This window comes from Squalius cephalus (genome assembly GCF_949319135.1).
Source record: "Squalius cephalus genome assembly, chromosome: 10".
Classification (NCBI taxonomy): domain Eukaryota; kingdom Metazoa; phylum Chordata; class Actinopteri; order Cypriniformes; family Leuciscidae; genus Squalius; species Squalius cephalus.
Window position 1 is genome coordinate 15547866 of NC_137131.1, and position 21767 is coordinate 15569632.

A 21767-nucleotide genomic window follows, 5' to 3' on the forward strand; every position below is an offset into this window, starting at 1 on the left:
ACAAAGGTGTAGCTTGATGACGATGTGAATGAGTGTGGAATCATGGAAGTTGGCGTCTTTACCTCCACAGCCGATGGAAAATCATGTTCATGGATGAGCTAATGTATTAAAGTTTTATTAACATTACTATGGTATGAAGCAGGGCGGGGCCGAGAGCTTTCACTTCAATCGAAATTTCCGGAATTTCACCGGCCCCACTCCCAATCCAGTGCCGAGCCAGGAACCTCCAGACAGCGAGGAACGGCAGAATGAGCCCACCGCAGACAGGCATGCACCATGAACTATTATTTTGATTTTGGAGAGGAGGATCCCCTACTCCCATTAATCCCTTCCGAGCCTGTCTACTCTATTTTGGATGAGATGGTCCCACCCAGCCTCCTTCTCCCACCTCCTCTCCATACATCTGCCTTGAATTTTTAGTTTTTCGCTAGTCCCTCTGTTCATCATCAGTCCCTTCTCCAGCCCTCATCCACGCCTGCTACCGCTGCTATCACTGTCCCATCATCCCCTCAGTTCCTCATCAGCCTCCTCTCGCTGTGAGCCAGCTTCTCCTGGGCGTGGAAATCCCGGCCTCAGATCCTGTCATGCCACTTCGGCCCATCACCCTGACTCCTTCACCTTCCTCCCTTGAATCCAACAGTAACCTTCGAGCTTTCGGTTCCACTGGTTCCTCTGGACTCATTCGGACCATCAGCTCCGCCTGGCTCAGACATCTGCATCATTTCACTACAGACTTGTGGGCTGTTCGCTGCTCTCCGGTCCTCCACCCCACTGCTCTATTTGGCTCCTCCTTCGCTCAAGCTAGCTACACCTCAGCCCTCAGTTGCTCCAGCTCCACCTCAGCCTCGGGGGGTCATCGCTGCAGCTCCTTTGCGGACTCAGGGACCATCAGCATCACTCTGCTCCTTCGGCTCTCTGCGCCTTGGGCTCCACCTCCATCGGCTCAGTTACCTTCACTCGTCCCTAGGGTGGCGTGGAGACCCTCACCACCATGGCTCCTCCCTCCAACAACACAGGCTGTGACCTGGAGTGCCATCCAGCTGTTTCTGCCATGTTCCCAAGGCCATCCCCTGCGGGATCACACCACCATCTGCATCTCCCTGGACTGCCCTCTGTTTCAGGGAGCGAAATGTCACAATATAACCGTTTGGACTCAGTTGCATTATTTCCTGTCACTAGTTTGTCATCTACAGAAATAAAACCAGAAATAGAGGGTAACAGGCTGCATTATGCAAACAGAGTAAATTTTGGCTGTAGAAAACAATAATTGTTAATAATTGTAGTAATTGTTCAGCTGAAATCAAAATATATAACATTGTTCTAGTGTTTTGGGATATTTTAATCCAAAAATCGTACATATTGTACCTTTAAACATTTACAAAAAAATATGTGATGACTGTCACAAATACAATTTAAAGAAATAATTTTTTGTACGAATCGGCTGAATTAATGATTCATTGACTCTATTTTTCTATTTATATCCTATCTATCACTACAGTAGATATCAGTGTTTAGATCCAAACAGCAGCAGTGCAAAGATTTTAATTTTGAAAGTTTTAAATTTTTAGTGTGATGGTATCTGTCACGTGTAGACACGATATACATGATGCAGAATTTCTAACAAAGATACTTTAATAAACACAGAGAGTTTAACCAGGAGAATACACAAAGAATAATCACATTCACCACACTAAATCACAACGAGAACTGACAGAGGATTGAACAAATTAGGAAGTACTTATACATAGAGAACTCAACTATACAGCTGGGATTATTAAAGTGTTAATAGATGGTAATTTGAAATCAAGATTGCTTTCTTTTAAGAAATTAAATTTGGCAGCTCTACTATGTACGAACAATTTCCGCAGGTTTTATCGTTACGCCAGTAGGCAGCGACAATAAACTTTATGAGTGTGTCATTGAATCATTCGCTCAAGCAATTAGTTCAAAAACAATAATTAATTCAGTAACAAAACAAGCAAGTGAGTAATTAATTCAAACAAATCATTTAAAGTTTTATTGTACATTATTTGGAACTATTTTCATTGACAAATTAAAAAATAGACACATAGGCCATAGTTTGTTTCATAAAAACCTGAACCCCAGTGAACATTTGACCTCAGTCATGCTCATGTCTAGCCTGACGTCGTTATACTCAGATTCTAGTCAGAATTTGAGTCTGATGGGAGGACCACATATTTTTGTCCATCAATTGTATGACAAACTTCCATAGTACATAGTACATAAACTGACTAGCTGAGAGACTGTATTAGAATTCATTAGAATGCGGATGCAGGACATTGTTTGACCACCCAATATTGTAGCCTGTCTACATACTGATGAGAATTGCCAGACGTGTGTGTGTGTGTGTGTGTGTGTGTGTGTGTGTGTGTGTGTGTGTGTACATGAGGATGTGAAATCTGTAGCTGAGTGGGAGGTAGAAATCTGTAGCTCACTTTCACACAGCTTCATACCATCAAGTTAAGTCACCTTTATTTATACAGCTCTTTATACAATAAAGATTGTTTCAAAGCAGCTTTACAGTGATAACAGGAGAATGATGCATTTCTGCTGCTGTTCATCTAAAGTCAGTTCAGTGTTGATTCAGTTCTGTTATTAATACAATCATGATGATACTATCATCATCTACAGCACATTTGGCTCAAAAGGCATCTGTACATAGTATACAGTACAGTAGCATTTATTATAGATTAGCCTATTTATGATGACTCCTGTATTTCATATAATGGATTTGTGAAAGTACCTAGTTTAGAAGAGAAGGTGGTGGACTGGCTTTAGTTTTGAGTGTACAGTAACTATATTTACAAGGGAAACTAAACCTTCAGATAAACACGATCAGCACATGCTTTGATATTGAGTTTCCTTGGTGATCAGTGCCACTGCAGCATTAGACATCTGCCTTATTGATGCTGCATGTTTGATAGAGAATAGTGTTTTCATGGTAGTCTGCATGCTAGTCATTGTATAAGCATGTACTGTATAATGTGTATTCATGACTAATGTTTAGCCGAGTTTATACACTACCATTCAAAAGTTTTGAGGTCATTAAGATTTTTTCTTAAAATAATATTCTTATTCAGCAGGGATGCATTAAATTATTTAAAAGTGACAATTAAGACTTTCATGTTATTACAACATATTTTTATTTCAGATAAAGTATGTTCTTTTGAACTGTATTATAATATTAAAAAAAATATATTAAGCAGCACAACTGTTTTCAACATAGATAATAATAAAAATTTCAACTTTTGAATAGTGTATATATTATCAATATACCAGTCTATCACTAGTCATGACGTGTAAAATGCGTGTTTGTGGTGTCCCGTCTGCATGTATGTTGTAAGATATGAAATTCTGCTCATTTGAAGGCCCTCCGTCTCCAGATATGGACGGAAACTATGGAGGGGGACTTCTGGATATGGTGAAAGGAGGTGCTGGAAAGTTCTTCAGCAACATCAAGGACAACCTCAAAGACACCATCAAAGACACCTCTACCAAGGTTATGAACCAGGTGGCCACGTAAGTCCTCATGGTTAATTTGTGTGTTGGTTAGGTTTTGTGTATCCACAAGGAATCACCGGCATTGTCCTCAGAAAACAGTTTGTTAAATATACCAAATAGTGTTGCTCAGTATAAAAACAATAAAAGTCCAAACAAATTTGAGTTTTGTGCATGTTTGTATTTCATGTTCATGTGTAAGATTTCAAAGAAAACAGAGTCAAGGTCTTTCAATAGAGTGACCTACTTTTGTGTAACGAATGTTACTATTAATAGATCAAGATTTCTCAATCTAATGACTCTGTTTAGGTATGTGTGTGTTTGTATTGGCATAAGAAAATAAATGGGCACTCGCACAGTGATGGTGTTGGTTTTTTACAACACGGCATCTGATCTCTCTGAGAATTGACATAAGTATTTAAGTGTTTTACCTTATAAACCTTCATAACCATAATCACTATCATCAACTGCATAACAGACCCGAGACAGAAAGCTGCTTGTTCAGCAGGAAACCCCTGTTTACTCTTTGTCATGGTTGTGTGTTTTGTGACCCAGCTGGTGTGCAGTTATCCAGAGGATACTCTGGTGATGCATGGGATAGCTGAGCTTCCAGAACTTCTGAACTATTCATGTGCGTTTATCACTCAGCTGAAAGGAAAGCATTCAACACAAATGGGTAGACATAGCACGAAGTTCTTATGTAATGTAGCATTTTACCCCTGACTGACCCAGAAGCAGATCAGATCCACCAGGTTACTTAGGGTGCTCTTAAGTCATAGAGCATTATTAAACTCAGTGAAAATTAAATGTGGGTAACCAATAATATTGCTATTAATATTTTGTCTTATATATTACATCATGATTGGGACATGAAAATGTACTGCGTAATAACCTTGCTAATTAACAAAAGAAAAACAAGTCTCCCCTCAACTCTGTGTGCTTTTCTCTTACACACACAATTATATTGATAATAATTAAACAAGCTGCTATTTCCACCACTGTGCAAAGGGTGAATGACACACACACACACATACAGAGTCAGACCACTGCATAAACACTCATACACAGACACACTGTAAACTACTAGTGTATTTCATTCACCTCTTGCACAGAGGCTTAGAATAGTAGCTTATTTACATATGATCCCATTAGAAGGATTTCACGCTTCAGCAGATTACACAGGTGATTTGGGTGTTGTGTAATGTGGTCCTCTATGTCTAGAATACAGTTAGATGACTCAAAAACATGAATATACACTTCTGTGAAAAAGTTTGGGGTCAGTAAGTTTTTAAAAAAAATGTTTTTGAAAGAAGTTGCTTATGCTCAACAAGGCTGCATTTATTTAATCAAAAACACTGAAAAAATGCACGGGTTACAAATGTAACCTAGGTTCCCTAAGAAGGGGAACGAGACACAAATGGGTAGACATAGCACGAAGTTCTTATGTAATGTAGCATTTTACCCCTGACTGACCCAAGAGCAGATCAGATCCACCAGGTTAATTAGGGTGCTATAAGTCAGAGAGCATTATTAAACGCTGTGAAAATTAAATGTAGGTAACCAGTAATATTGCTATTAATATTTTGTCTAATATATTAAATCATGATTGGGACATGAAAATGTACTGCGTAATAACCTTAAGTCTCTCTCCAACTCTGTGTGCTTTTCTCTTACACACACAATTATATTGATAATAATTAAAAAATGTAACATAGGTTCCCTAAGAAGGGGAACGAGACACTGCATCTGGTAAGATGCTATGGGAAACGCCTCCGCATGACCGGTGTCTGAAGCATGTGTCTAAACACGACAATTTTATTGGCTGACAAAAGCCTACCAGTGCAACCGTGTGTATAAAAGGGCGCCTGAGGAACACATCATCCTTCGTCTGAAGGAGATGTAGCAGGGACCACAAAAGCATGGCAATGAGAAACAGTGTGTCGTTCCCCTTCTCAGGAAACTTAGGTTACATTTGTAACCCGAAACATTTTCTTTCAAATGTAACTCGCACTGTGTCTGGCAAGATGCTATGGGGAACAAATACCCACTCCACCATGCTGAGGGGAATGCATGCCCTTTTGGCGGTGACTAAGCACTAAAAAAGCTGATTCTCCTGACCTAGCAAGTAACATTATTCCCTTTGGCCACTGCCCAAGCTACATACCCTGTAGGAGGAAAGTCCTCGCAGGGCCAAGCGGTAGGGCTCGGCCCCAGGCTTGGAATTATTTACTTACTGAAAAATTCCTTTAAGGGAATATGGCCAGGCTTGCAAAGAGACCCTGGCCTGTCACTTCAGGGGGATTTAAAAGCATCAATCCCTAGGATCACCAGGGAGGCTGACCCCTGCCATTCTAGCCTAGTCAGCCTACAACCTGTCTGCCTATGAAGAATCTCTTGATTCAGCACTCTCACAAAGGCCTTCAATGAGAGGGTATTGCAACAGGCAGTAACCACTTCACACCAGTTTCCAGAGATGGAAGTCCTAGAAAGCAGAGACTCAGCATATCGACCCTCCAAGTGAGACGAGTAACTCTGCTCAGCCCGAAAAGGGGTTCTTCAGGACTTGTAGAGCACTAAAGTAGCTTTGGGGGAGCAGAGTACTCTACATGATGACCCTCTAGAATGAGAGGAGTACTGACCGGCTCACTGACTGTATGCTTATCAAGGAGGCCCTCTGAAAGTCCTTCAACAGGCTCTAGAGAGCAAGACACTCTGCATACTGACCCTCTAAACAAGGGGAGTACCAAACTTAGCCTACAGATTTATCTCAAGGAGGCTCACAGAGAGCTTAACAACTTGATACTGATTGTACGGAATCCTAGGGAGCGGAGAACTCTGCATAATGACCCTCTAAGTGGGAGGAGCACTAGCTAAAACATTAGACTTGACTTATCACGGAGGCTTGCCTTACAAGCAAGCTCAACCTAAGAGAGCTCAGCTGGAAAAAGGGTGCTCTGATGGGCGGAGGCCTCAACAGGATGACTCCCTAGATCGAGGAGGCCTAACTTCATACTATACTAGGGACAGCCCTACCAAGGGGGCTCCTAGAGAACCATGCCACTGGACATTGTTATCCAGGCGGAGTTCAGGGATTGCAGACCTCTGCAGGAAGGCTATCTAAATGAGAGGAGGTAATACTAACTCACACTAAGGCTGCTTAACAAGGCTTAACATCATGTCACTCGATATAGCCAATATTAGGAGAACAGGCCTTTAGCAAAGAGAGCCAGGACATTTGAATTCACTATCCCAGTGGTTAGCTCAAGGGAGAGGAGGCTTCAACCAAATGACTCTCAATAGACGAGACGAAAGGCTAACAACACTGTCTAAAAGCAGCCAATGCTAGTTTAAGAAAGAGCTCTAGATAGTGGAGGTCTCAACTGGATAATTCTCTTGAATGAGAGGAGGCCTGACTACAATGCTGTAAGGAAGATGTCCAATCAGGGGGCTTACTGAAAACCGTTCCACTTGGAACATCATCTAGTTGTAGCGCTGAAAAGTGAAACTGACTCTCCTGGAAACTCCTGATGTACTTACAAACTTTCCAATGCCTCGTTTTATGAGTACAGAACCTATTTGTACTACTGTAGAAGTTTGGTACCATTCTGGGCATTATTAGTGGGGTAATTTATGAGATACAGCCTAGGTTCCATTAGTGCCTGCACTAAGCCATTCGGCTGATATCTCTAAATAAGCTCTAACTTTAATAATGTTCGACCAAGGGAAAAAAGGCTTCTGGGGGGCGTGTTTGGCTCGAGGTCATGGTGCAAAGGACCCAAGGTTGATTTTACTCCGAACCATCCCTTTAAGGACTGAGCGTGAATGCTCTATCCAAAACAAACAACACAAAGGTCTTGTGTATCATCTGGTGTCAGATAACAAAGACTCAGATCAACATTTTTCCTGAATGCTTTGCAACTGCCAATTTCCAAAGTGATGCAAACACCTACCAACATGCTTCAAAACAAATGGCTCCTGAAGATTAAAAAGAGAATCCTCAGGCATCCTTTTATCCCTTACTAACAGTCGCACTGGTAGTGATGTCATAGGCTGTCGCCAGCCAATACAATTGTCGCGTTTAGACGTGCTTCAGACACAAGTCATGCTTAGGTATTCCCCATTCGTCTTGCCAGACACAGTGCGAGTACCCATTCAAAAGGAAACCATAATATTGGGAAATATTCTGGTTAGTTAAGCTTAATAAAGCTTTGTAAATTTCCTACCGTAAATTTTTTGTGAGTGGATGCAGCAAAATGCGAACATAAATGGACAACTTTAAAGGTGATTTTCTCAATGTTTAGATTTTTTTGCACCCTCAGATTCCAGATTTTCAAATAGTTGTATCTCGGCCAAATATTGTCCAATCCTAACAAACCACACATCATTGGAAAGGTTATTTCTTTCAGATGATGTATAAATCTCAATTTTGACCCTTGTGACTGGTTTTGTGGTCTAGGGTTGCATATATATTTTAATTTATTCCTGTGATGCAAAGCTGAATTTTTAGTATATATACTGTAAGTACTAGATGTATTTATCATTACCACAATTCTACTTTTTAATTGAACGTTTTAAATAAAATAGGTTATAACTTTACCGTATTGTATTGATAAATAAGAACTTTACCATTTTTATTTTAGGACATTAGAATAATTTAATGAAATAAAAAAAGCAAAAGAAAAAATTCAAAATTGGAATGAATATATGTTATGCTGTCGATATTGAGTTTATATGTGCTCTTGTGTACAATTTAGATATACAAAAGGAGAGTTGGACATTGCTTACATCACCACACGTATTATAGGTGAGTAATGAACAATTATGTGATAGTGATTAATGAATGTTGACCATGTTCATGTACCATGGTATTTGCATTTACTCCAAGGTATTTTTGTTCCTTTTTTAACTGTGGACATACGTGTCTGTCTTGGTTTTAACTGTTATTATATAATCAGTCAGTCAGTTTAATGTATTTGCTTATTTCTCACTCGCATGACTTTGGTCTGTATGGACAGAAGTGATGTCCGGAGGGGATATTTGTTTTTGACCCTACAAGTTTGATTATTAAACCATAAAAATATAAGGAAACTAATTTCTATATTTTTAAATAGTTTAAGAATGAAGCAATAACAAAACACTAAACAAGGTTAAGGTATTTAAATGATACAATGGCAGAAAAAATGCAAAATACAGCTACAGGTTTTATTTTACTATGCAAAAGAATGCATAGAAAAACAAATAGCTCACACAGAAAAAAAGCGTAAATCATACAACATAATCATCAGTTATTAATATTTCGTTGGTTCTCTCTTGTTTTTGCATGTGTTAATTTCTTTTCATGATAGCCTGGCCAAAAATTATGTCCACACAATTTGGCATGTTTCATTGCGTTATCACAAATTAAACAATTGACTCCAAGTTCAACTATGAAATGTGCTATTAAAAAATCTTTAGCAAATGTTTATTATTATTTGAATAACGGGTGAAGATGTCAATTTCCTAGGCTGGACATCATTTTTGGCCACTGTTGTCAGAGAGTTAGTCCGGTTTAAAAGCATATAAAAGTGTAGTATATCAGATGCTAATATTATCATGTTTGTGGTTCAGCTATATGCACTAAATGCAATGTTTGTTTTGGCCACACTAAACTTACTGGAAAGAAGTTATAATCCTTTCCTAATTGTCCTTTTACTCTGTCAGTGATGTCATATCCTGCTGAGACGGTGGAGATGGGCTACAGGAACCACACAGAGGATATCCGTTCCTTTCTGGACTCACGGCATGCCGACCACTACACTGTTTTCAACCTGTCACAGAGGAACTACCGAGGGGCCAAGTTCTCCAACAGAGTGAGTGCAATCAGCTGCATTTCCTGAATTACATACTTTCATTTCACATTCCAGATCACTTTACAAATTAAAGTGCCTGTGGGCTAAGTATTAAGTAGTAAGTACTTGGAAAGATTTCAGTGTTGTCTTTGTTACAGAAGAAGTCATAACTTCTTATTAAAATTTGTACGAAATGATGTGCTGATGAGGGAAATTTCAGACATAATTAAATTGCTACATACAAAGAATGAAAATCACTTTACCTTTGTTAAACATTCCATCTGGATTTCATTTAGAAATAAGTTTGCCTTTAGGTCTTTGTCAGAGAAAGTTTCTCTATCATTGCTCGCTGAACTGTCAAAATGTGATCACAAACAACATCTGGGGCTTTCACCCTAAAAGTATATACCTTTTTTAACATGCATAGGCTCATCTGCATATAATTTCCATATGCATATTTCCATCAAAATATGTGATACTGCACCACATTTAGTAGTACAAGAAACTAGGAAAATATGTTAAATGCAAATGTTGTCTGTGCCAATAAAAGAGAACACCGAAAAAAATATTTTCCTATTTATTATTTTCCTCTTTGTCGATGTCCATTAAAAAATGTAAAACATCCATAAACAAGATATATTAAACATAAGCAAAATTATATAAGATGTTAGTAGCTGTTGAACGACCTGAGATTTTTTGAAGTCGATAGTTATGTGATTAAAATCGAGTCGAAGTTGACTAATCACTGATGTTGTCATTGATAAAAACACGAGATGGGAATGCTTTGCAGTATGCCACAATTTGCAATTTATATGTAAAATAAAAATACACAAATGCTGACAGACAGCTCATACCATGTTGCAACTTGAAGGTAACAATGCAACAATAATACTAACTCCCAAAAATGATTGATGCATATGTCAGCATAACGTCTCGGGTTAAGACTGTAACCCTTGGTCCCTGAGAAGGGAACGAGATGCTGCGTCATAGGATTGGCGCTTTGGGAACGTCTCTGCATGATTGCGTCTGAAGCACGTGTGTGAAATCAGTCCAAACGGAACGTCACGAGTGGTTGATGTCATGACCAGGAAGCATAAAAGCACATCCGGAATAACCAACGTTAGCTTCAAAGTAGCTGAAGCAAGTCTATCACAGGGATGCAGGAAGTATGGCAGAGCGACTCAGCGTCTAGTTCCTCTCTCAAAGAACAAGCTTTACGGTCGTAACCCGAGACATTCCCTTTCGAGGGAACTCGCACTGCGTCATAGTATTGATACTTTGGGAACAATATTACCCAAACCGCCATGCTTACAAGTGCCTGTCTGTGTGAATCCTGCAACCACAACTAAGACAGGAGCACCTGCAAACCATAGTCCAAGTCCAAATCGTAAAACCTTACGAATGTGAGCAGAGAGGACCAGCCTGCCATATCGCATACATCTTACAGGGACACCCCCATCAATAAGGCCTTAGAGGCTGCCATACTCTTGGTTGAATGAGCTCTGATAGCCAAAGGTGGAGGCTGACCAGAGACCCCATTAGCAAGAGAGATAGCCTGGACTATCCACTTAATGTCTAATTGAATGCTGTAAGTCCTTTCTTAGACGATCTAAAGCAAACAAACATCAGATTAGTTTTCCTCCATAGGGCAGCTCTGTGGACATAAGCATCCAGTGCTCTCACTGGGCACACAAGGTTCAGCTTCTCATGGTTCTGATCTCTGAAAGGAGGAGAGCAAAGGGCTTATAAGATTATAGGCCACGGCACATAAGTAGGCACCTCAGGGACATGATTAAGAGATATGATGCCTTGAAGGAGCTGTTGATAGACCTTCTAGTACAGTGGCCAGGTCCCAGGATGGTATTCTAGCGTGGCTTGCAGGCCTCAGCCTCAAGGCACCAAGGAGGAAACGTGTCACCAATGGGTTTCTCCCCAGGGATACACCAACCAAAGGGACATGGTAGGCAGCAATGGCTGCCACGTACACATTTAGTTTGGAAGGGGATAACCCTGCTGAAAGATGATCCTGCAGGAACTCCTGCACTGTACCAACTGGGCAGTTAACTGGGTTTCACTGTCGAATTCCACACCATGTAGTGAAAACCCTCCACTTCAATGCATACAGTTTCCTCGTGGAGGGAGCTCTGGACCTGAGGAGACCTGATACTAGGAGTTGGGCCCCCTCAGAGGCCAAACCCACAGCTTCCATAACTCTTGGCGGGGGTGAAGGATTGTGCCCACTGCCAGTTACAAAAGGTCCCTCCTGACTGGAATTCTCAGGTTGGCCAGAATGGCGCTACTAGTAGTAGACTCATCCTATCCTGGCGGACTGTTTCCAGAACTCCCGGGAGCAGAGCGATCGGGGGAAAAGCATACAGACGTAGCATCGGCCATGTCTGTTTAAGCGCAATATACTTTATAAGCAGCGAAAAATAACTCAACTTAGCATGTGGCTGAGGCTTATATGCACGCACTTTCGGTGTGAGCTCAAAATCTGCGGGAAAGAGTAAAATTATGCGCAATATGCGCAATCCCACGCCGAAATTCAAGCCCTGTAACACCAACAATATTCATCCAGAGCAAATGAAGTGAGGGGAGGCAGGTTTGTGTCAACTCACTGTCGGAGAGATGAGAGAGTGATAACTCGCAGCTGGTATCCTGTATCTATTCTGCGGAAAATGAGTATTGGAAGCATTTCAGATATTTCAGTATCGATATGTATCTAAAAATTAAAAACACTACATTGCACACAGTTTATTATTTCAGATGCCTTTTTAAAAGACTACTATTGAAAAATGTAAATTCAACCCGCCAAAGTGGCTAGTATGAGTGACTGCGTTACACACCACTGCTGAAATCCACATGCATTTGGCGAGTCGGCAGGTGTTAATGTCAAGCCCTGTGTGGAAGTATGCATCCTTTAGATCTTCCTTTAGAAGTATACGTCCTTTAGACTGCCTCAAAGTCAACATTTTGAATTTGAGCTTCTTGACTGAATGATTAAGATGGCACAAATCTAAAATCGGACGCAACCCCCATCCTTCTTTGGAACAATGAAGTTCAAGCTGTAGAACCCGGATTCTCTTACGGGTGGAGGAACCTGTTCTATGGTCTCCTTGCCCAAGAGAGTTTTAACTTCCTGTTCCATTACCAGAGCCTGCTCTGGGTCTACCACTGTGAATAGAACCCTGTTAAATGGAGGCAGTCGAGACCCAAACTGGATTCTGTAGCCTCTTTCTACAGTCTGCAGGACCCAATGAAACATGTTTGGCCAAAGCTTCCATGCTACAAGATCGTCTACTACTACTACTGGCCTCTGGTGGGATTGGAGTAGCCACATCGTTCCTCTGAAGCGAATCAGCAGGGAATGACCAACCTGACTGCTCTAATATCCTCTTCGGAGGATGCGAGCCGGCTGCCCTCAGAAGTCTAATCTGACACTGGCATCAGGACTTCCTCTTCACCGAAACCTTCTTTGCAAGAAGGACAGTCCTCAGATCTGTCTTGTGCTTAGGCAGCTTTGGCTTTGGCTCTTACTGCTTCGCCCTGATTGAGGAGCTTGACGGTTGGGACTGCTCCCGCCCACCATTGACATAGTGTGCAGATATGCACTTTTCAAAAAAGTGCAGTATTTCTCTAAAACCTTCGCTGTGCACTGCAGCTAAAGGATGATTGATGAATTGGTGATTTGTTGCCGTATTATCTCAGTCACAGCAGGACATTTGGTGAAGCCGCTAATTGACTGCTGTCAAGATGATTTGCATCATTCCTCACCTAGCGTTAGCAGATGCCTTTTCAGATGTGTGCATTGCACTTGTACTTTTGTTGTACCTCAGGACAGACTTGCATATTTTGCAAGTGACAGTTGTACTACAGGCTTCATCTTTAGTGAAGCATTTCCACACACTTGAAGTACCACTGCTGCTTTACTGCAATGACCCACCGGGATCCTCACCTATTGTCTTCTGCAAATCACATGATCAGCGACTAGTCAACCTCAAGCTTAAAGCGATATGGTAGAGCATTAAAGTCGACTAGTTGACTAGTCTATGCAACCCCTGTTATTAAGACGTTTCAGAGAATGTAGCTTTAATATAACTTTTTTTTTTTTATCCCATTCCATCACAGATTGATTTTATTTGAATGAAAATATTTGTATTAAAGCTCAGAACATGATTTAAAGCAGAATTCAATAGTGGGAAGTGGACCAAATTTTTTGTTTGTTTTGTCATTAAAAAGCATGCTCTCTGTTAAATGTCCTGGGAAATGTCAAAAATGGACTTATGAACATCCCTATTAAATCAGTCATGTAAAATGTTTATACAGTAAGTCCCAGATGTCTCATTAAACAGAGAGGAAGCTACATGATGAATCTGTTTGTCACCCATAGCACTGATTGTTGTTAAAAGTAATTTATCATCATAATGGCCCCTTTAATAATATAATGCTACGAGTTAAGGAATACAATTCCGGTTTTGTGTCAATTAAGGGGTACTTGAGCTTTATTGATGGGGCTCTGGGGAACATAAAATATTTGGGAAACACTGGTGTAGTGCGAGTTACTTATTCTACGAGACTCATTTCTGTCTAGAAATGATACTAGTGGCTGTAGTGACTCTTATGACCTTCTTCATTAAATATTAAACAGTGCTTTTCCTATGTAATTTAATAACTCCTAAGATAAACTGCATGACTCAACTATTTCTAGCTCATGACTTATTTGCTGTTAGAGTTATAATTATATATATATATATATATATATATATATATATATATATATATACTGTATATCATTTTGGGATCACTTGTTATATTGTTTTGATAAAAACAAATGCTCTAAATGACAAAAGTGCAGCAACATTGATGTATTATTTATATTGAAGGTTTGGCTTAAATATAAATAATATATGTGATATATGATGATTCTGACGTTTCCTTCTTACACAAATTCCTTGTTGTTGTAAGAATTGTTTTCTTGTATGTCTTTTTTAAAATATGTTTTTTTATTTCATCCATGATTATTCAAATCTTTATTCATTTGGATATTATACTCTCTTTTACATCTTCTTCTCTCTAACTTCTTCTCTCATAACTGTCCTTCTCATTTATCTGTAGGTTTCTGAATGCAATTGGTCTTCCAGGCAGGCTCCTAGTCTTCACAACTTATTTGCCGTGTGTAAGAATATGTACAACTGGCTCAAGCAAAACCCCAAGAATGTGTGTGTGATTACCTGTTCGGTAAGGAGGTCTTTTAATGTCCATACCTGTTGCCTGTTGTGGTTAACATTAACAGCCCATGACTGTTAAACCAGATTCATTGTTTACATTTGAGTCGTGAACATTTCACATTGTCCAAAAAGGCCCAGAGTTTCTTAAGGCTACTTATAACATCAAAATCTTGCAAAAAGAAGAATTTCTGAGAGCTTGCAAAGAAAACAACATTCCCGGCAGTTTTGTTACATATCATTCATCATCATTAGCTATCTTTAATGGAAAGTAGGACAGAATGTGAAATTAGCCTTTTTTTAATGGAACTGTGTGGTACAAAATATGCATGATTTGAATAAAAAATGATACCACAAACAGAAAGCCTGAAAGATTTCACAGTTTGTTTGATTGATTGATTGATGAATCAATAAATGAAGTGAAGCGAAAAATAAAGTGAAGATGACGAACAAACGACAAGGAAGAACAAAAAATGAACATACAGTACACAAGGGTATATACAAGCAGCAGCACACACACTCAAAACCAATGCTACTCACTTATGGAGCAGAAACAACGCAACCACTGTGTCAGTTTTCAGGTCTTCCCACTTAGGTCTCTCCAGCACTGGAAAGCTTTTCTAATAATAACGTGGGACCTAAATCTCTTGTCTGATCATAACCCTTCTTTTTCCAGCTATATTCCTCTGACCTTTTCTCTTTTGAAATGGCTCTCACCCATCTCTCTTTCTACAGTCTTTCTTCAAATCTCCCTCTTGCTCACTCTCTTTCCTCCCCCATCATGAGTGTAAAAACAACTTTGCATACGTACAATGAAGACTAAAACACTGGGCTATAAGTACAATAGAAAAGGAGGAACTTAACAAGAAACATCTATATTATCCAAGGCTGACCTAATGCATGTTTGCTCTTTTTAGGATGGCAGAGCTTCTTCGGGCGTGCTGGTCTGTGCCATGTTCTGTTTCTGCCACCTTTTTGCCAACCCGGTGCCAGCCATGCATCTTCTCAGCGCCAAGAGGCCTGGATCAGGCCTGTGGCCCTCCCATAGGAGGTACGACCAATCAGATCGCAGCTCTCTGATAGAAACTACTGAATAATATAAATACTCAACAATAATTTTATAGTAGATGATGAACTAATAAGATTGCTATTTTTGGCATACATTACCTTTGTCTTGAAATGTCAATTTTTCTGCATGTTAGTTGTATATAGAGAGAATGAAATGTTTCACCAAAACATATGTCCTAGATTAAACAAGGTATGACAGACTTATATGTGTGTATGTGTGTATTTATTCAGGTACATAGGTTATGTATGCAGTTTAGTCTCAGAGAAGCCCACCGTACCCCACTCCAAACCGTTAGTCATTAAAGCCGTCACAATGAGTCCTGTTCCTTGCTTCAACAAACAGCGCAGTGGCTGTCGTCCATTTTGTGATGTACTTATTGGTGAGACCAAGATCTTTTCTACAGCTCAGGAGTATGAGAGAATGAGGTAAGCATGCCCATACAGATTCCCTGCTAATGGCTCATTTAACATGCTGAAATTACTTGTAATGAATAGTAATATATTGTCCTATCAAATATTTGAGTCTTATTGTCACTTATTACAAAATCGTTTCAGATATGATATGCAATGTCAAGAGAACAGGGTTGATCAAAATCCACAATTTAAGAATTCAAAAACACAAATTCAAGAGTGTGAATTTAAATTGAATTGGCCACACCCCAAAGGAAGTTGAATTGGAGATTGAATTAGAATGACAGGAAAAATAATTTGCTGAATTGAAATTGAAAGAAATCCCCATATGTTGTTTGTATGATGAACAATGTTTATGAAAAATAAAATGTATTATTAAAAAAACACACTAACAACAGTTAGATGAATGTACAGTATGTCCAATTTTAATTCTACTTACTGAAAATCTATTTTGAATTACTTTTTCTGTATCCTGTTTGCAACCTCAAATTCTAAAATGGAATTTTCTTTATTTTATTTTAAAGGGCTGAATTGCGTACAAGATCATTTATGTAGCACTTGAAAAATAATGATATTGTTTGTGTAATGCTGAAGTATATCTTCATGTATGCTGTTCTCAGGGAACACAGGATTCAAGAGGGCAAAGTGGTCTTTCCTGTGGGAGTGAGTGCTCAAGGAGACGTAGTGATTTCAGTTTTTCACATGCGTTCCCATGCACTTCAGGCCAAGGTATGAGACCAATAACTTACTGTTAGCCCTTTTGAATCTAAAGCTGCATCAGAGAAAAAAAAACTATAGAATGAGTATAGTATATATAGGCCTACATGTAACAGGGTTCCTACACAGTTTGAAAAAGTATGGAATTGATTTGAACTATTTCCAAGTCTGGATAAATATGGGAAAAAAAGCAAACAGAGTATGGAAAAATAATAGTGTTTCCAGACTATTGCCCCTATTCAGTTTTCTAAAATATAAAATTAAGAATTTGTACAAATGTATTATGTGAGCAGAGTGTCTTCATGGTAAAGGTTTAGTGAATGTTTAGTGATTGTTGAACACGACTAAACAAATTCAAGGCACACATTTTCATTGTCTTTTAAGCAAAACTCTTTTGAACTTCAATAAATGAATGTGCACGTGCCACTCAAACCAGCAACAGATAAAGGATGAAAACAATAATCAAAATCAGACTAATCACACATCAGATCACATTTACAGTATCAAACTGATCTGTCAGAGGTGAATATGTGTGGATTATAAAGTATGCACGTTATCACAAAAACAAAACAGAAAGTAAAATATTTGATGTATGAACCTTTTATGTTAAATACTGTATTGTCTGAAAATTCTACAGAGAGGTTTGGAAATTTGTGTCTGGAAATTTTGAAATGGAAAATGTGTAGGAACCCTGACTGAAAGGTTGCAACATCTTAAGCATTTGTCAGTGTTTAAATTTTGGGGTGTTTGCAGGTAACAAACACCCAGATATTCCAGATTCAGTTCCATACTGGTTTCATCGCCCCCGGCACAACAGTCTTAAAGTTTATGAAGTAAGTGTTTCTTTAATCTTCTTTCATAAGCAACACACTGTAATGCTGGAAAATCTGAAGCAGTTAATCTAGATTTAAGCAGAATCTAGATTTTTAACTTATTCAAATTCCTGCTCCACATAATGACTGATAAAATGACCAGCAACTCTTTGCCTGTCACGATTACAGCATGTTAAGACAAAAACTGGAGGAGATTGCTTTTTGCTTTGTCATGTAAGGACACTTGATTAGTGTGTAAAAGTATTTCATTTAGCATTCTTTATATTCTTCTTAGTATTATACATACAATTCTAGGACATTATTAATTTATAGACTACATGGCATATTTGTGCTTTAAAAAACTGATTTCTCACACCGAAGGACAATTTAAGTACACTGAAAAAAAAAAAAGCTAAAATGGGATTAAAAATTATTAAAATCATGAAATCCAATCAACAAGCAATCCATAAAATCAAGTCCTCACCCTCAATTCTTTTATTTTTCAATAATCCGTTACACCTAGATGTACGTCACAATATGGAAGAAAAGATCTGTCACTTCTTTAAATATAAACTAACTTTAAATATATGGGGTGACCAGTGACAGCACCCCTGCAAATATGCTTTCCGTTATACATTCATAGAAATGTAACCATAAAATCTTTTATAAAAAAAGAAGAACATTCTGTTTAACTATTTGCAGCTCTGCAGTGAAGTGTCTGTGTGTGTTTGTCCAGGACAGAGCTGGATGCCTGTGATTCCCCAGAGAAATACCCACAGCTGTTTCATGTACTGTTAGACATTGAGGTTGAAAGCACAGAGAAACAGAAAGATCTCACCCCACCGTGGGAGCAGTTCCCCACCAAAGACCTGAGCCCCAACGTGCTTTTCTCCTGTCATCAGGAACACCAGGATGCACTTGCTGTTGCAGGTAACATACACAAATCCTATATTACTAGAATGTATAATACTACACAACACAAAAAAAGCTAAATAAATGGTTCTTGATTTTTTAATGAGCGCATTAAAAGTAGGTCTGGGTGATATTTTATTCACAATAAATTCATAATGAATTTGCTGACGATATAAATTTAGAGCACCATTGTGAATATCATAATGGTTTTAATGAAATTCCTCTGGCCATTATTTGGCCATGTACCTTGTGACTCAAAATGATGACGTTAAAAAGTGTAGTGTCTGATGATTGAAATAAAACACCTTTTACATAAAAATACATAAAAAGTTCATAAAAATGTAGGTATATTTTGAAAATCATATAGACTGAAGTTTCTTATGTTCTCCAAGGCTGCATTTATTTGATCAAAAAAGCAGTGAAAATAGTAATAATGTGAAAAATTGTTACAATTTAAAATAAGTGTTTTCTGTTTTATTATATATCTTAAAATGCACATTATTCTTGTGATGGCAAAGTTTAATTTCAGCAGCCATTACTCCAGTCTTCAATGTCACATGATCCTTCAGAGATCATTTTAATAATCTTATTTGGTGCTCAAGAAACATTTCTTATTATTAACTGTTGAAAACAGTTGTGCTGTTTAATACTTTTGTGGAAACACTGCTACATGTTTTTCAGGATTCTTTCATGAGTAGAAAGTTCTAAAAAACAGCATTTTATTTTATTAGCTATATCGCACAGCCCTAATTTTCTTTATCTTGAAGTAAAGTTGCTACTTTCTCATGTGATAGAGAGAGACAAGGTGTCCCTGTGGAGTTTAATCACCATTAAGAGTTCATTAGTTTGTCCCTCGGTGAGCCTTTTAAACAAGTCAACTCATCAGTCACTCGCTGGCATTCTGTAGAGTGTCTGTGCATCATTAAACTAAACACCATCTGTTTAATGTACTTTATTTTCTGCTGAAAAGATGAAATGGAGGGCTTGGACTTGGAAGGTAAGATGTAGTGTAGGAGGCTTGTGGGAGTCAACAGTAAATAGTTAATTGATAGATTTGTAGTTGACTATTGAATTTAGACAATTTGATGGGGAGTTGAAAACTAGGTGATTTTAGTGGCTTTGAGAGATACAATGAAATGTTATGCTTCTCACATAAAACTTAGAAAATAAGGGCAGGGACACACCAAACCGACGCCATAGAACTAGCGCTGATGAAAGTCGACTGTGTTGTCGCCTCGCACCGGGGCAAAAAAGCTGCACTTGGACAGGCCGAGAGAACTACAGCCGACTGTCAGCTAGTAGGCTATGCACGTTCTGTGCCTGCATGTAAATGAGTCAACTGTCCATTTCTGCAGATATATTCGTCTATATTCATCACTCAGAAAGGGAAACCGACGATGCAGTCTGCAGATACACAAACTGTAAACAAACAGTTTTGAATATCAATCCTGCTAATCACTTTTTATTCCACTCCGCTCATGTTAATATTAAAATATTCGCCCAGGAACACTCGGGTAAGATGATGTAAAATTAGAATAGCCTTCTATCTGTACCGTTTTGACTTCTTTGCTCGCTGTTTTTCTGTTATTCTCGTGCACTGACTCATTCACCAAGCTGAACGGCCAATCAGAGTTCTCTCTCTCACTGAAGGCCCTTCGCTGATTCTACATGCCGAATCAGCCCCGAAAAACCTGACGGCGTCCAACTAAAGCCAACTGTGTGGAACACACCAAAAAAACTAAGTCGGCCGACGCTCAAAAACGGCCCGACGGCTGATCGTCGGCTTGGTGTGTCCTGGGCTTAACACACAAATCATATGGGCAAACTTGATTTTGTTCTTTGCATCTTACCATTTCTCCGGTCTGTCCCTTAGATCCTGCCCAGGGCCATGGGAGTTGCGGAGGCAGAGTGGGTCCGAATGAGGAGAGTGAACCCTCAGATGATGAGATGCTCTCCCTTTCTAGCCAGCAGAGCAACACGAGCAATGAGAAATCAAAAGCGCCTAAGAAGCCGGAGCCCCAGCCAGCAGCGGCCCCTTCTTCAGCAGCTGAGGAAGTAGATCTGCTGGGGCTGGGTGGTGACGCAGCTAAGCTTCCTCCATCCTCCCCACAACCTCCAACCACCAGCACCACCACAGACCTGCTGGGGGACCTGTTTGGAGCTCCGCCCACACCACAGCCGGCCAGCGGCCCCACTTCTGCTCAGTCCACCCCACAGAGATCCGCACCCTCCTCCTCACCCTGTCCATCACCTCGATCTGGAGGCAGTAAGTATGTTTTATGGCTTTTTAAGACTGTTGAACTGATTTAGTTGAGATGTTTGTCAGGAGTTAGTGAAGTGACGCAGCATCTTGGTTGATAGTGTGAAATTTGAACGACTGAATTATTCATTTGAATGGCATTCATTCAGTAACAATATATAATAAGACGCTGTGTCTAAGAGAACAATCATCTATTCAAAATTGCTGTAATATGGTACATTGCTTTTATAAAATGGCAGCAATGAATGTAATAAAAACACCCAAATTTATTCAATTAAAAGCTACTTTATTAATATTATTATGTATTAATATTATTACACAATACTACTACTAATAATAATGAATTATTAAATTAATAGCAGTTTTCCCATTGAATATATTTATACTACCGTTCAAATGTTTGGGGTCAGTAAGGTTGTTGTTTTTTAAAGAAAAAAAAAGATAAATTTATGTTTTTTATTAAGTAAGGATGCATTAAATTGTTTAAAAGTGTTGGTAAAGACATTTATAATGGTTCAAAAGAATTTTATTTCAAATAAATGCTGTTCTTTTCTATTCATCAAAGAGAGCTGGAGTAATGGCTGCTGAAAATTCAGGTTTGCCTTCACAGGAATAAGTTACATTAATGTATATTTAATATATATTAATTGTAATTAATATATATTAATTATAATTAATATATTGAAACAGAAACAGTTATTTTAAATTGTAATAATTTTTCACAATATTACTGTTTTTATTGTATTTTTTGATCAAATAAATCAACATCTTACTGACCCCAAACTTTTGAATGGTAGTGTATATATGTTATTTTTATTTATTTATTAAAATGTGCAATAATTTCCTAACTAAAGGTTGTTTACGGTTACAAAGCACCCTGACATTTTTTTTCAATGTGTGGTGTGCATATTTTGCCTGTTTTCAAACAGCTTTGAACTTGTTTTATCCAGTCAGATGTGAGAGTCAGAACTATCTGTCTGTATAAATGTCCATTTCAGTAAAAGATCCTTTCTGT

The 21767-nt window shown here is 38.8% G+C and overlaps 1 protein-coding gene across 8 annotated transcripts in view; it reads left to right on the plus strand.

Annotated features, from left to right (window-relative positions):
- dnajc6 (DnaJ (Hsp40) homolog, subfamily C, member 6) overlaps window positions 1-21767 on the plus strand; it is a 40790-nt gene that overhangs the window by 13102 nt on the left and 5921 nt on the right. For 4 of the 8 annotated variants that reach the window (XM_079884844.1, XM_079884842.1, XM_079884838.1 and 1 more), the window contains 10 exons: window positions 3405-3540; window positions 8274-8323; window positions 9220-9368; window positions 14463-14585; window positions 15490-15623; window positions 15872-16066; window positions 16672-16780; window positions 17522-17601; window positions 18317-18510; window positions 20366-20758. In XM_079884844.1, the coding sequence (XP_079740970.1) occupies window positions 3405-3540; window positions 8274-8323; window positions 9220-9368; window positions 14463-14585; window positions 15490-15623; window positions 15872-16066; window positions 16672-16780; window positions 17522-17601; window positions 18317-18510; window positions 20366-20758 (1563 nt within the window). Of the gene's footprint in view, window positions 1-3389; window positions 3541-8273; window positions 8324-9219; window positions 9369-14462; window positions 14586-15489; window positions 15624-15871; window positions 16067-16671; window positions 16781-17521; window positions 17602-18316; window positions 18511-20365; window positions 20759-21767 lie in introns of all 8 variants that reach the window. The other 4 variants (XM_079884841.1, XM_079884843.1, XM_079884837.1 and 1 more) reach the window with 1 other exon arrangement.